The sequence below is a fragment of the Castor canadensis genome, chromosome 12 (assembly GCF_047511655.1).
Source record: "Castor canadensis chromosome 12, mCasCan1.hap1v2, whole genome shotgun sequence".
Lineage (NCBI taxonomy): Eukaryota > Metazoa > Chordata > Mammalia > Rodentia > Castoridae > Castor > Castor canadensis.
The window spans coordinates 61,116,576-61,132,532 of record NC_133397.1 but is presented as its reverse complement, the minus strand read 5'-3'; the positions used below and the strand labels follow the sequence as shown (position 1 = coordinate 61,132,532).

Here is a 15,957-nt window from a genome sequence, read left to right as displayed (position 1 = left end):
CCAGAGAAAACCCACAGGTAGGGAGAGGTTGGAAGGCTGTTAATAGTTCTGATGCAGTGGGGAAGTGGCATCATTCAGTCCTTTTGGATTACCTCTCAGTGCTCAATTATGATATGAAATTTATTTTTTAATTTTATAAAGCATTATGTTGTCATTTGGGAAGGGTGAGTTAAAGCGAAGAAAGAACAATAAGGATTCAGAGCATGGCAGTGCTGTAACTGCCCCTGAGGCTGCACATAACTCTGGAAGGGGCAAGGGATGCTTAAAAAATTCAAGTGCAGGTTGGGTGTTAGAGCATGCCTGTGATCCCAGCTACACAGAAAGCATAAATAGGAGGACCACAGTCCAAGTCAGCCCAGGCAAAAACTGAAGACCATATCAGAAAAATAACCAAGACAAAAAGGGCTGATGGGGGCAGGAGGTGACTCAAGTGTTAGCACAAGGCCCTGAGTTCAATCCCTAGTGCTACTAAATAAATAAATAAATAAATAAAATCTGCATCTACAGAAGGAATTCTCTGGTGCAATATTTAATAAGTTAAACAGAGATCAAAAGGACATGTCCCAGGAGATGACAAAGAGTGGTGTGGAAGGGCATTTTGTTGAGGGAACAAGCCTGTCATGGCTCCTTGGTGGCCAGTGCTTATGAGAACATCGGAAACTGAAGGACACAAGGAATCAAGGCTTGCCCACATGGTTGTTGGTCACACAAAAGGGCTTTCTAGAGCTGTATTTGGAAACTGACAGGTGAAAAGGGAAGGAGTAAGTTCATTCCTTGGGGCAGGTAAAATAAGGTTAGTGAAGGGCCAGGAAAAGACTATGATTTTACATTTATATGTTCTGTCAAAGGAAAGGATAAAATAAACATAGCAAATAAGAAGCAGAGGCTGAGCAAGGTCATAGCAAAAGGCTACTTGATGCCACACATGGATTCACTGTCAGGAGTACACAGAGTCACACCTCAGGGAACTAAGGAAACTGCAGGGGTACATTGTTCCATTCTTGCTGATGATTTTTGAGAAACAGTAGCAAATGTAAAAATTGCTCAGAGAGTAGAAAAAGACAAATCTGTCTCTGAATTTTTGTGTAAAAATGCCTGAACATTCTTTGGAAGATAGATGATAAAACTTGATATTCCCAGGAAAATTCTAGACCAAATTATAGCAGATATAAAATGAAAATCTTAGCCCTTGAATGAATTCACCAAAAAAGAACCACTTTACTTATCTTTTTAGTGCTCTAGGACTGGTGAGAAAATGCTCCTAAGATGTTATCAAGATAATAGAATTTGATTTCAGAAAGGCATTTGACAAAATGAAAGTATCCAGTTGAACAAAGGGATGAGAAATATGAGTTAAAATGTTTGTAACTGGCTAGTCAGTGAGATGGGACAATGACAGTGACCCCCTTAAATGAATGGATCCATAGGCATACTCTACATGGGCTCATTGATGAATTTTTTGGGAAAAGCAGGAAGTTTTCCACCAGGGCAACTTCAAAAAGTATCTGTTGACATAGAATATTGACCTAGAAGGGTCCTCCAGAGTGTGCCCATTGGATTTCCCATTGAGAATTCTATGAGCAAATTAAAAAGAAGACACTGGGTGCTGGTAGCTCACACTTGTAATCCTAACTACTCAAGAGGAAGAGATCAGGAGGATTGTGGCTCGAAGCCAACCCAGGCAAATAGTTCACAAGACCCTATCTCGAAAGTACCCATCACAAAAAGAGCTGGTGGAGTGGCTCCAGGAAAAGGCCCTGAGTTCAAGCCCCAGAACCACACACACACCAAAAAAATTAGAAGACATGTAAAGCAAATTTCTCAAGTTTAGAGGTGACATCATGCCCCAAAAAATAGCCAAAGTATTGGGTAATAGCATAGACTGAAAAGGGGGTGAGGGGAGGATTGAGCTAGAATGATAGATCAAAGCCAACAAACTAAGTTAAATTGAACAGTGACACATTTAGTGTTATGATTTAAATTAATAATAAAGATTTAATTAGGAAAGATGGCAGTTAAGTGGACAAAAAGCTAGAGGCCCTAGTTGACCACAGCTTATATAATGCAACAGCTCTGCAGGACTGCTAGCAAGGCTGATGGAGACTGAAGGATATCGGTGTAGAAACTGGGTCGTGAGAAGTGTTCTTCCCACTGTTCCCATAGCCGAGAGCTTTCAAGCCATCCCGACGGGGTCACATTGTCTGCTTCTGATTTCCCATTTCTTCTAGCTTTGTGCTTTTGGGCAAGTCCCTAAACTTGTATTACTTATCTGTAAAATGGGTAGAATAGTAGAACCTATGTCTGAAAGCTTTTACAAGAATTAACTTAGATGGTATGTGTAAGACTCAGCACAGAAGCCAACACCCCAGACATTTGGGGAATGTTTTTTTCTTGTTGTTGCACTGTTGCTGTTGCTACTGTCATTGTTACGCTGAACATTGTTACTTTAAGAAGAGCACTTAAGAAAAGTCAGTTTATCCTGAAGTAAAAAGTTTACAAACTCTCTCACTTAAAAGAAAACATGTATCAGAACTCAGAATATGTACATATTTATTTCTGTGTAACAAAGAGCCCTCAGGTGTGCAGCATAAATCTATAAACATTTATTCTCTCACACCAGTTCAAAGAGGATCAGAAGTAGCTTAGCTGGGGAGGTACTGGCTCAGGGTCTGTCACTGAGGTTCTTGTCACGGTGACAGTTGGGGAAGCACTGTTCTCTAAAGGCCTGATTGGGGCTGGAGAATGGCTTATTCACTGGGCTGTTGGCTGGAGACCCCCATCTTGCCTCATGGTCCTCTCCATTGAGCATCCTGATAACCTGACAACTGGCTGCCCCCAGGGTGAGTGAGCTGGGAGAGCGAGGCATGCACCAGGCAGAAGTTACAGTGCCTTTTGTGACCTCGCTTCTGAAGTCACATACCCTTCTTATTCTGTTGACCACACAGACCAATGCTAAGATAGTGTGTGATTGGATTTCACAAGGTTGTGGGTACCAGGAAGTGGGGATTGTTGGGAGCCACCTTGGAGGCTGGCTCTCACAGGGTGCTTAGGCCCACATAGACTCAAAGGGAAGTTGAGGTCACCTCAGATATGTGAAAGCATTGCTGTATCAAAGGAGATTTATTTTGTGTGGCTTCCAGGGACAGAATTCAAACCAATAGGCAGAGGCTTCAGGAAAGCAGATGTGAACGTGGCTTAAGGAAGGACCTCCCAAAAATACACTGTCCCAAGTAGAATGAGGTGCCTCTGAGGCACTGAGCCCCTGTGTGCTAGAAGAGTCCTGTCCGGGACACCAGATGCAGGGCTCTGTACTGGCAGGAAAGTTAGATGTGAGCACCTCCAACCCTGTGACATTTCATTCCAGGTTAGGGGAAAATTGTGTGAAATGGGACCTTCCTGGTTTTATTTCTTCTACTTTGAATGAAAAAGAAATTTCATTGCTTTGTTCCTGAAGCAGTATGACTTGGAGAAGCTATTAAGAGATAAAATGAGCCTTGTGTCTCAGGGGTACCCTAACATTTTTCCTTTTAAGGACAGAGTTCCAAGGTGATTCGTTTGCACTTAGCCCAGTGGGAGGAAAGTCTGTTAAACAGGAATTCTCAGCACTTTTATGAGGCAAAGCCTTTAGATCATGGAAGGGGCAGGGATTGGGCTCTAAATTTTTCTCACTGGAATCTTGGCAGATGGTGCAGACAGGGTGAGGTTGCTGCTCCAGGGAATACTAACCAGGTAAGGCTCAACTCAGACATCCACCATGGAACCAGACTCCTCTTTGAGCATGAGAGTGTGCTCATGCTTTGCTGGGACTCCCATCAGGACAACTGAGAAAGTGCTCATTTTTCAAATGTTCTGGAGAAACTCTGTCAGTGGTCAATGAGGTAGTAAGGCATTGTTACACGGTCACCCTGTTGCACAAAATATAGAAAATGTCTACAAGAAAATGAAGGAAGACTAGACCATACCACTCTTATTCTCCCTTCCCCAAACTGCCCCAAACATTCACTGAAATGAATGACCAGTGGAATACAAAAATATTTCTAAACTTCTTTCAGTACTCAAGGAGCTTGTCATGAGCAGAACACACCAACATCCCAACTTCAAAAGGCCAAGAAAAGGGGTGTGGGTGGACCATCTGTAGCCTGTCACTGCCTCACAGTCAAGGTCATGAGGTGCTGAACTCAGTTGACTCTCCTGCCTGGCGTGGATACCTGGCAAACACAGAAAAGACAAAATACCTTCTGACCCAAAGATAAGACTCTGTGTTGCACACATTGTGTTCTGCTTTTACCAAAGAAGCTTCTTAGCTATTTAAAAGCACTACAACTAAGCTTTCCCTTTTCTATCTTTATCTGGGTCCCAAACATTAAATAGGGCCACACAGTCTCTAACGAAACCAACTTTAACTCCCCATGACACTAGACAAAGTAAATATTACTCTATAAAAATGATGATACAAGAAATCACTTGCCACATGAAAGGATCCATCGTATAAGAAAAGCATTCTTGAGGAATTTCAGTGAACATCTCTACTCCTATGAAGCAGACAAAAGGTATTGGATCATCTCTAATCGGTGTCTTCTAGACTAAAGCAGGCACTGCATCTGTGAAACAAGAAACAGCTGCAAAGAGATGAAAAACTATGGTGACAAAATTTGAATCTTCAAAGTACCAGTGAGCAGCAGATTGGATATTAGAGTAAATCAAATGAGTGAAAGGAAAAAAATGAGCTGGGAAATTTCCCCAGAACTCAAAGGAAACAAATGTATCAAACAGAAGTTTGGGGAGGATATGGTGAAGGAAAATCAGTGATGATGTGTCAGTACAGATGTCAAAAATAATGATTAAAATAGAAGTGACATATAAAATCAATGTAATGGGGATATGAAATTAGATTATAGCCACAAAAAGTGATAACTGGGGCCCAGAGAAAGGAGGAAGTAAAAGTATGGTAAATATCTAATTGAAAGATTTCATTCTGAACATTAACAGGACTCTTTTTTAATTTAAAGAAAATAAATCAGTAGATTAAAAAGAGTACATGTATCCTAAATTACTACCAGGAAAAGTGCTCAAAGAAACATTCCCTGTGCAAAGAATAAAAAAAGGGACAACTAGAAAAACATAAGCATTTATAAAAAGATGGCAAGTGACATGTTTTAACACCCTTTGTAAGGGCTGCTATAAAAATTTGTTTTGTGCATAACACATTACCAATAAAACTACAGGACAGATGCAAGCCCCCATTGAGAATCATCATGAAATAGTCTCAAGATTCTGGAGCTGGTCGGTCATGTGTTTTTCCCCACAGTGGTACTGACTTAAGATTTTGCAACTGATGAAATACAAGCTCAAAGTCAGAGAAACTGTAGAGCACCTGTCTCCTCTAGCAAAAAGACTGAAGTTACAGTTGCTATAGTGCTATCCTACCTTGCTGATTTCTAGCCAGAGGAAATTCACATTAGGTGTGTCATTTTAATTAAAACATCTGTGCCCTAACTGCTTCCCTCTGAGTCTTTACAGTTATAGCCAGCCTTGCTCTATCTGTATTCTGCGTGATTACAAGCCAATCTCATTAACATTCAGAGCAAGGACAGGTAACTTCTTGCCCCCAAAGATTTACCTCCTCTGTAGACCATTGAGAGTTATTGACCTGAGCCCTCCAAGATGGAGAATGGACAGAATTTATTTTCACCTGAGGGTCAAGGGTTTCGAAGGATAGCCTTCCAATCAGACCAAAGTGACTTTAGATTGAGTGTAGGACATGTTAGTTTGGGGTGAGTTTCCTAGAAGGCACAATGAAGAAGGCAGGGAAGAAAGGTACATATTACGAGGCTTTCTCTGACATCAGAAATTTACCAGCCAACCCCAAATGCTGTTCAGACTTCAGGCTTAGCATTAGAGGAACACTTCCTGCTGTGCCACGTAAGAATTTCTTTGACTTGATGCTCATGTCAGTCTATATAGGTGCACCCAGCCCTGCAGACTTCTTTCCATGTGGGTGCTCAGGGACCCAGGTTCCTGCCATCTTGTGGGTCCTTCTTCCTCTGTGCCCTTGGGGACGTTCTCTCCACTCAGCCACCAGCCTGGGAAAAACAAAGGGAGATGCACAGGGAAGTTATGGGCCAAGCCTGGAAGTGGACCTATCACTTCTGTTCAGATCTGTTGGGCCTGTACCTTTAAGCCTTAAATTCACCTCTGTATGCCTCCTTCTCACGTAAAATGAGTATCCTCCACCCACTGAGACTGCATCTGCAGACTGCAAATGAAAACATCAACTGTCAGAAATTCTGAGGATGGGACTTAGAGTTTAGCTCAGTGGTAAAGTGCTTGCCTAGCATGCAGGAAGCCATGGGTTCCATCCCCAGTACCACAAAATAAAATTTAAAAAAAAAAAAAAAACTGAGGACATAAAATGTTCTAGAAAACAATCATCCCATAGTGTTTACACACCCACATACCCTGGTCCCCGATGTGGAGGGTTTGAAGGGATTAGAGATCAAAGACTCAACAGGAGGAAGCATTTTTACCTGAGGGTAGATTGAGGGTTTCCTGCCACCTCTTTACCTAATAATTTTGGTCTTTATAAAGAGAATAGAGACACGGACTGAAAAGGCAGGTAGCCCTGGGCTCCAACGGGACAGTTCCTCCAACAAAGCCAAAGCACAATTCCCCATCAGCTGTAGTTCCCAGAGTCCTTCACACTCTAATTCAAAGCCTCTGAGGACATGATGACAACCAACACAGGGCTACCCTTGTTGACTTTGTCAATAGAAATTGAAAGTGAAGTATTTTCAAAATGCTGCTTGACACCAAGAGGATGTAATTAGAACAAGGGGCTTTCTGGTTGAAATCAGGAAGGAAAGAAATGGTCTGTCTCTTTGAAATCAGTTGACTAAACTATTAAAAGAGAAAGGGGAGGTTTGGCTTCGGTCTTCAAAACAAAATCATGACTGGCAATTTTCTTTTTGCTTAAAAGTACTAAGGCCAAGGTAGGGATAAAAGGAGCAGCTTACAGCTCCTACCAGGGTCTCGCAGAGCAAGAACTCAGTGGGGAGGGACAATCTGTCCCTTGCCTGTCTCTTCTGGTTGCACTTCATGTTAACCCACAATTAATCTAGAGGACAGGTTGGCAGGTGACAGGGGGAATCTCACCTACCTTTCTGCTCTCCTGCCCTTCAGGGTAGGAAGTATTGTTCTGGGTAGATAAGGTACAGATAAGAGTCCAGGTTGGAGTACATGTGTTTTGCATCTCTAGATGGATACATATAGACTGGTTTCAGTAAACTCCTAAAGTTTCTTTGCTAATTAAAGCCATTTGCCTGTGACTCTTAACCTTTGTAACTTTAAAACAGCCCTGAGGATTTCAGGGTAATCCCTGATTTGTTTATTCTCTAAATGAAAGAGTTGTCTGGAATGTGAAAGGGACCCATTAAAGATTGCCTACACTGTTGACGTGACACTTAGTGTACTCCTACCAGCAAGAGCGTCAGAGGCCAGTCATGAGTTCAGGTTTCAGCTCTGCCATTTATTGACTAAGTGACACTGAACAAACTTAACCATGCTGTGCTTAAATTTCCTCTTCTGTAGGACTGGGATAGTAATGACCCCCTCACAGGGCTTTTGTGAGGATTAAATATAAATTTCTCTATAAATGCTGAGCACAGCGCTTGCAGCCAAACATTCTGTTTAATAGCAGCTGCCATTAATAATAGCCATCTTCATAATAGTCCATGCGCAGAAAATCCACACTGTGTTAAAACTCCATGCCAGGTGCTTCAAATAGAATATGAACCTGATGAAGTATTTGTGTTCATGTCATCTGGTCATCTTCTCCTCTTTGGAATAAAAATAAATAAAAAGGCACCAAAAGTGATGTGAGTCCTGCCTTTGCCTTTAAATTAAGCACAAGCAGGATGAACCCAAGTGGGCCCGGTACCGCGATGATTTTCTTGCTGACTGTGGCTCTGTGGTTTTTCCCAGCACACCTGCACTATACTGTTAATAACCAGAATCTTTTCAGGGAAGTAGAAAATAAGTTGTCTGCTTTTTCTCAATACCTTCCTTTGAATGGTTTCATCGCATCCCTTGGGTTTTGCTCAAAGCGGAAATGATCTGGGGGAATTAAATTGGCTCCCCCTAGCATTGTGTGTAAAACTGCAAAAGCAATTCAGGAACCCATTTTAGCCCTGCCCTGAGCCGGAAGCACCTGATCTCTTGAGCACAAGTGCAAAGTAGCCCAGAGGTTCGGGCTCTGGTGGGGCAATGTTGAGTGCAAGGCATGGTGTCATCTCGTGAAACAGTCCCCTGCCCACTTCTAGTTACACCCCAGTTAACCATCATCCATGGGCATCTAGAAGTCTCTTTTGCATCTGTTTATAGCTTTCAGCCACTTCTGCCTTATGGGAATAATACATTTCACATGTGTAGTTCCCCTTTCCTCCCCAATTAAAGTAATACTTCCTCTTGTTTCTCCTAAAAGTGTCCCGTTCTGATCAGTAGGAGCTGCTTAACAAGTTATGTTCCCCGTCCTCACTGCCAGCAAGGTTTGTAGATTTGATCGTGTGCTTTCTCAGCATTTGTCTTCCTGCACTCAAATAACATCCTAACTTTCTACAGATCTTCATTTTCTTAAAATGAGAGAAAACTGAGATATGTCCGATCATACTGCTTTCCAGCCATGTACCATTGGCAAGACTATATAAACGTTCGTTCCCTCATCTGAAAAGTAGAGTCTAATCATGCTTACCCTATAGGGTGCTTTTGAATTTTAATAACACCCTGTCCCTTCCCTCAAGTGGGATACAGAGATAGGCACAGTCCTAAGGCCAGTTTAAAATCAGGGAAACAGCAAGTTCATGGCCCTGAGTTCAATCCCACTAAAACACACACACACACACACACACACACTGTCAAAATTAGCCGGTATAGGAAAAGATAGCTGAAGGCTTAGTAAGTCTGTGTCCAGGGATCATGTTATAGGGAAAAGTCTCTTTTAAGTATAGGAGGTCTCTTAAAAATCGTATGTTCTCCCTCATATGTGGACATTAGATCAAGGGCAAACACAACAAGGGGATTGGACTTTGAGCACATGATAAAAGCGAGAGCACACAAGGGAGGGGTGAGGATAGGTAAGACACCTAAAAAATTAGCTAGCATTTGTTGCCCTTAAGGCAGAGAAACTAAAGCAGATACCTTAAAAACAACTGAGGCCAATAGGAAAAGGGGACCAGGAACTAGAGAAAAGGTTAGATCAAAAAGAATTAACCTAGAAGGTAACACACACGCACAGGAAATTAACGTGAGTCAACTCCCTGTTTGGCTATCCTTATCTCAACCAGCAAAAACCCCTGGTCCTTCCTATTATTGCTTATACGCTCTCTTCAACAAAATTAGAGATAAGGGCAAAATAATTTCTGCTGAGTATTGAGGGGGTAGGGGGGAGAGGGAGGGGGCGGAGTGGGTGGTAAGGAAGGGGGTGGGGGCAGGGGGGAGAAATGACCCAAGCCTTGTATGCACATATGAATAATAAAACAATAAAAAAAAAGTATAGGAGGTCTTTTAGTAAATTGAGAATCTTGGGGCTGAGGAGGGTGGTGACAAATATGGCTCTCTTCTACCCTGGCCCAACTCATCAAGCAAAATGGAAAGAGGAATTACAACACTGTTCTGTTAAGTGTCAATTAGTGGTAAGTATAAATTAAGTATAAAGTTACTTTTCTCTCTTTCCTTCCTCAACTAAAATGAATGTCCCTTCTCTCTTGAATGATGGTACTGAAAAGATACACTGTTTTCAGTCTATTATTGAAACTATTCACTGCTCTTTGTTTCAATGGTGAATAAATTGCATGCTTATATGTGCCTCATCTCCATCACCACACTTATCCCCAAACAGCAAAACTGAGTTCCCCTCGTAGTCAGTAGCACTTGAATGAGATGGATTTCCTATTTGTGCTACAGACATCACTGGGATCACTTTTCTGTCCTCTGCTGACTTCACTGCTCATCTGAAAGTTTCCCTTACTGACCATTTTCCTTGAAGGAACGTTCTTGTCTCTGTAAATATCAGTGACATTGTATACTAGGTGTTAATGGTGCCCTTCCTTATAACCAACCCCCAAATGTGGAGAGGGCAGGGTGCCTGCTCACCACTGTATACTGACAGGTGCCTGTGTCTTGGACCGTTTGCCTCTGCACCAGGCTTTCCTTCACTCAGAGCTAACATGGCAGAGACACGTGCTTCCTCCTGAGCTTGGAGTTTCAACCCTGTGAACTGGGTCTGCTGCTGTCCTGAATGGAGCCCCACTTCCCAGAACTGAGCACAGACCCATAGTGACTCTAGCCTGGCTCAGGGTGAAATGCAGACCTGGGCACCTGCAGCAGCCCTCTAGGGCTTATACCTCCCTGGCTCTGCTGGGGGCTACTTGTCCACTCTCATCTTCACCTAATTACGTCTACTGCCTTTTTCTCCCAGACGTTCAAGAGGCATGAGTCAGCTTTGCCATTGTGATGTCTGAAAATATTTGGTCCTGGCTTGAAAACCTTAGCTGAAAGTTCCTACTGAAAAGCCAGATGTCATTATGGAATGGTCAGAAAGTCAGACATGATATTTGAGGAAGTAATGAAATGACTATAAATGATGTAAGCTTTACAACGAGCAAACCCATCCATGGCTTTTGACATTTGGGGAGGAGAGCTCACAGCCACAGCCTCAGCCAGCCCTACCTACTAGCTCACCAGAAATCCAATTAGGGCTGCTTTTGGGGGGTGATTGTACTCATGGGGTGGCTGCTGCTCCTCAGGGAGCAGGGCTGTTGGAAGGTGCTGTCCAGACAATGCCTTCCTGGCTCCTGTGACAGGAGAGACACCTCCTGTAAATTGAATCCGGGATTTCCTTGCCCCTTGATTGCTATTCCAGACTCTCTTCCCGTGAGTGGGGCTGGGCTCCAGGCCCCATTAGTGGGTCTGTGGTCTCTGGGCAAAGCTTTGAGAGCTTCCCTGGAGAACTGTGGCGTCTGCAAGATGCCTGACTGGTTCCTATGTTGGAGGGGCCTCTCATAAATTTCACAACAGGATCTGAGCGGCTTTGAAACTCCAGCTGCTGGTGAGCATGCCTTACAAGAGCTGTTCCAAACACAGAACATTTGCTTTTCTTATCAGCTCCAAGTGCTAATCAGACATGGTGCCTGGAAGAGATGGCCCAGAGCCCTGGGGGCTAGGGCCGGCCCTGCCCTGTTCTCCACTTGCACTTGAAGGACGGTCTTCTGTGAACATTCCCTGTTGGCCTTACATTGGCTTTTCCATCTGTCTGTATTTTCACTTTTAGTCTTTCCTTCCATCACTTGACATTTTCTTGAGTTTTTCAGAAAGAAAACATAAAGCAAGAGAAAATGAAAAGTGGGAAGAGTCAAAAAGGAGGAGAAAGAGAGTCAGAAAAGCCAGATAAGGTGGTACATGTCTGCGATACCAGCACTTGGGAGGCTAAGACAGAAGCATCTCAAGCTTGAGGCCAGTTTGGGCTACCTAGTAAGACCTTGTCTCAATTTTTTTAAAAAATCAGGAACTGATAGTCTCAATCGTGGGGAAGATGTCAGGGATTTCCTTGTAACACTTGTTTTATAAAATAACTAGAAGCAATGTTACTCCCCCCACCAACACACACACACACACACACACACACACACACACACACACACACACACCCCAGGCTGGCAGACTGGCTGAAGCGGTAAGAGAACCTGCCTAGCAAGCAAGAGGCCCTGAGTTCAAACCCCAGTGCTAACAAAAAAAAAAAAAAATTTAAAGTGTTAAACTCCACCACCCCCAGGAGGAGATGGTACCAAAGTTACTGGGCAAATCCTTCCCCTGGGTGACCGCCTGCCATGCCTCAGATGCATGGGATACAGCAAGGAAGGCATCTGGCACACAGCAGCCTTGGTAAGTGATTGCACACCCCCACCCATATCCCCATTGCTGTTTTCCTGAGAATATCAATAGAATGGTCTTGTCTGTCAGGGCTGACCATGCTGTGCTGTTGGGAGTATTCTTCACTGCAACAAAACTCTTTATAGGCTCCCAAACAAGCACAATTTCTCCCCCATCACTTGCTGCATTCTTTACACTTTGTATTGGTCCATTCTCTGTTGCTGTAACAAAATACCCAAGGCTGAAGTGATTTGCTTGACTCACAGTTCTGGACATTTTCTGGCACCAGCATTTGCTCAGCTCTGGCGAGGGCCTTTTGACTACATTTCAGCATGGTGAACGCATCATAGTGGAAGTACATGTGTGAGAAAAAGATCACATGGCAAGACTGGAAGCCAGAGAGATTCAGAGGTCAGGTTTGCTCTTTTTACTACAACCCACTCTTCATGGGAAATAACTGGGCCCCTCTGAGAACTACATTAATCCCTTCCAAAAGCAGTTCCACCACCTCCCAACACTTCCACACTGAAGACCAAGACTCTAGTTCATGAACCTTTGGAGGAGGACATATTCAAGCCATATCTAAACCTTAAGAATGGCTACAGTGAAATGTGTTAGCTTAAACTCCAGCACCCTGAGGCCATGATCCCCAGTGCGTCCCCTCTTTCTGTGCTGGCTCACCCTGAGGCCACTCAGTGAGCAAAGCAGCTGCAGCATGTCCTGCCCCTCCCTGTCCACTTACTTTCAAGTTCCAGTCACCTCCCCTATTTGAAAACCTGTGATAACCTTTGGTACATCAGTGGAAACAGGACCCATCCTGTGCAAGGTACACCTTGATCTGACCTGGATTGGGGGCCAGCACAGCACCTTGTGCAAAGTGTCTTGAACTAAATGCTCCTTTTTAAGATGAAAAAGTTTCAGACGTGAAAATAAAGGGGTTTTCTAAATAAACTACTTTTCAACAATTATAATAACAGCCTAGCCACAGGCTCCCTCCATCCTCTCTGCACCTTTGGGTTGGGGCAGAGGGTACAATCAGGAAGGACCAAGAGTGTGCACCATAAGCAGGCTCCTCATTTTCACCTGGTGTTATCTGCCATCGCTGTGACTGTCGCATGGAGATTCTTCATAGTGTGGACTCTGCTGGCTTTTAGTGAGCTGGGTGAAGTGAAGGACAGTGTGTGTCTTTGGTATATTATTGAGGGTGTTGTCCACCATTGCTCATGAAGTCGCCTTTGAAAACACGCACAGAAAGAGAGAAGCTGCTGTCTGACCGCAGAATTAGAGATCATGGAGACTGTCCTCCATGTGTGTCTGGTATATTTATTTCTAATGAACCATGTGCGTCCTTGCTTAGACTGCCAGGAGGCACAAAGAGTGATACTTGCCATTCAGATGTAGCATGTGCCCATGACTCTCTGATGTCTTTGTAGATTAACCTTTGTAGATTCCTGACTTACTTGCTTTTGCTCCTCCTACTCTTATTTTCCTTTACCCTGATTGCTCCTTCCCCCTCTTTTTCTTCCTCTCTCTCCATCTCTGGTCCCCACCTCCCTTTCCTACACACACCTCTTTCTTATTTGCATTCCCTATTTGTGGTACATGTTTTTATAAAGCATCCCAAACCATTCCTGATAAGAGGCAACGTACCCATTAGTAGTGGGTAAAGAAGACCATAGCACAGTCCACTTCTCACCAGGCAGTTTTGGAGAGAAGTGCTCCAGAAAGACAGAGCCAGGGTTTTCTTTTAGCATATTTCCATTGACTTAACACTCCACCAGGAAGAATCTTGCTGATTTAAAGCATTAGTATCACATGGGAGTTTGAAGAGCTGGAATATGACTAGCTCCAAAAAAGGGTCTCTGCAGGACTCCTGTTGTTTTGTTTTCAGGAGGCCATTTGTCACTTTGCTGTTAACTGTGCAACAAGAGGTGTGTGTCACAAACGTTAGTATATATCAGAACTACCTGCAGGGAAAATGTTGCTCTATAGCAATTCCATCTCAATACACTTGACTTCCAAAAAATCACCAAGAGAGCTTATCACACAGATTCCTGGTCCCTCCTCCAAAGATTGTGATTTATTAGGTCCAGGGTGAGCCCATGACCTTGGCTTTCTAACAAGCTCCCAGTGATAAGAAGCTGTTGGCCAGTCTTAGAGAAGCCCAGCTCAGAGCCCTGACAAGGAATTTCCTCCAGCCATTTGGAGGTAGTGGCCTAAATGGCCTTTTGTGGAGCTTAGCAAAAGCCTGTTGGAACCTGTAAATCTACTAGTCTCTAGCTTCTTCATCTTTCCCTGTCATCCCCTGGAGTTGCTCAGAGCCCGGTGGAGCACAAGGAGCACAGAGAAGCCAGAGATGTAGCTACAGCCTCCCTTCCTGCTTCAGTTTAGCATCTCTGTCACCCACAGTTGGGAGTAAATAGGGCTGTTCCTCACCCCAGGCCCCCCCACCCCACCGCTCGCCCCCATCACTGTAATCAGCCAGGGCCATTTAGGCACAGCAGTCCCTGTAGCTGGGGCCCAAGGCTATCAGTCTCTCTGCTTGTTGTCACCTGTGACATTGACTGTCACTGGGGGCTGATGAAGACATTTGGACTGTTGGTGACACTTCACTGAATTTATAGCGGTGGAGAGGGTGACATGCTGTAAGGGTTTTCTCACAGTGGATATTCATCAATATCTCAGGACATCAGGATAATAGGAGAGCAGACAGTGGAGAGTTCTATACCAGTTTGTTGAGGACAGAACTTAAGCATTACCTCATTAAACTTCAAATCCCCTTTCCCCCACCCCCAATGAGGTAAGTAGAGCCCCCATCTTGGTATGAAGAAACCAGCTAGATGGCAGAGACCATCCAGGTGACAGAGGCAAAATTCAAATCTATGTTAAAACTTCACAATAGGAAATATTCTGCTCCTTTCTCAGAAAGCAAGAGCTCCAAGAATAAATGGGAAAGAATGACACTCCACCCCAGATCCCCAAAACACAAGCACAGCTGGATCTGTGAAGAGGTGATGGGAGTACCGAGCCTCAAGTGTCACTTGGACAGACAAGTGTCCTTTGGCCACATGGGAGTAGAATAAGATAAACCAAAGTAATGCCTTTGTGCTGATCAGCAGGCCAAAGGGGTGTTATATGTGACAGTGCTTCTGAGCTGGCTGGCTGTTTTTATTCCTGTCTGAAAGCCAGCAGAGGAAGCCCCTGAGGTTCCGTGACCCTGCTCAAGGTGAGCATTGTGGCCATGAGGAGGCCCCAGTGCTACTCCCCAAGTAGGACTCTGCCACTTTTCTCAGGCTCCCTTTGCTAAAATTTAAGTAATCACTCCTGGTCCCACACTGAGTGACACCCTACAACCAGGTTAGCAGGTTAACCGTTTTTCTAGTTGAATCACTACAGACCCTATTGGAAATTCACTAATTCCCCTTCCCATGTATCATAAACATCTTTCTGAGTTGACTCTTTTTGCCTCTACAACAATTTAATAGTTGTAGGCTCTTTTGTACCTTTCTTCTGGTGTCTTGCTTTGAAAAAAGATTTTTATGAAGGCTATCTTTTTAAAAAATGATTGCTGTCACTTTGCAAAAATGACATTAGCTCTTAGGTTAAAATAGTAAAATTGTCTGGCATCTTTGAATTACTCTGGATCTTTGGGGGATGTTGTTCTCTTGACCACAGAAAGAAAAGAAATAGAAAATACATAGTGGAGGGGCTGTACTGTACTGGGCATAGGAAGTGAGTGAGAGCACCACAAGGAGGGCTCTGAGTGAGGACAGGAAGTCCCAACCACCAGGGGCTTCACCTTCCCTGAAGTGGGGTGGGGAGAGACTTGGGGATATATGTGCCAGCTATAACCAGATCTGAGCCCAGTATCTCTTTTCTCCCCAGCAGACCCACCTGTGGCTGCAGCTGTGGTGTCACACTTTAACGAATGCCCAGATTCCCACACTCAGTTCTGCTTCCATGGAACCTGCAGGTTTTTGGTACAGGAGGACGAGCCAGCATGTGTGTAAGTGTCCCTACTCCCCTGAGGTTCCC

General features: G+C 43.9%; 1 protein-coding gene across 1 annotated transcript in view; it reads left to right on the top strand.

The window, feature by feature from the left end:
* Positions 1 to 15,957, top strand: part of Tgfa (transforming growth factor alpha) — a 98,631-nt gene that overhangs the window by 64,695 nt on the left and 17,979 nt on the right. Inside the window, exon 3 of the mRNA XM_074049917.1 lies at positions 15,808 to 15,928. Within this exon, the coding sequence (XP_073906018.1) occupies positions 15,808 to 15,928 (121 nt within the window). The remainder of the gene's footprint in view (positions 1 to 15,807; positions 15,929 to 15,957) is intronic.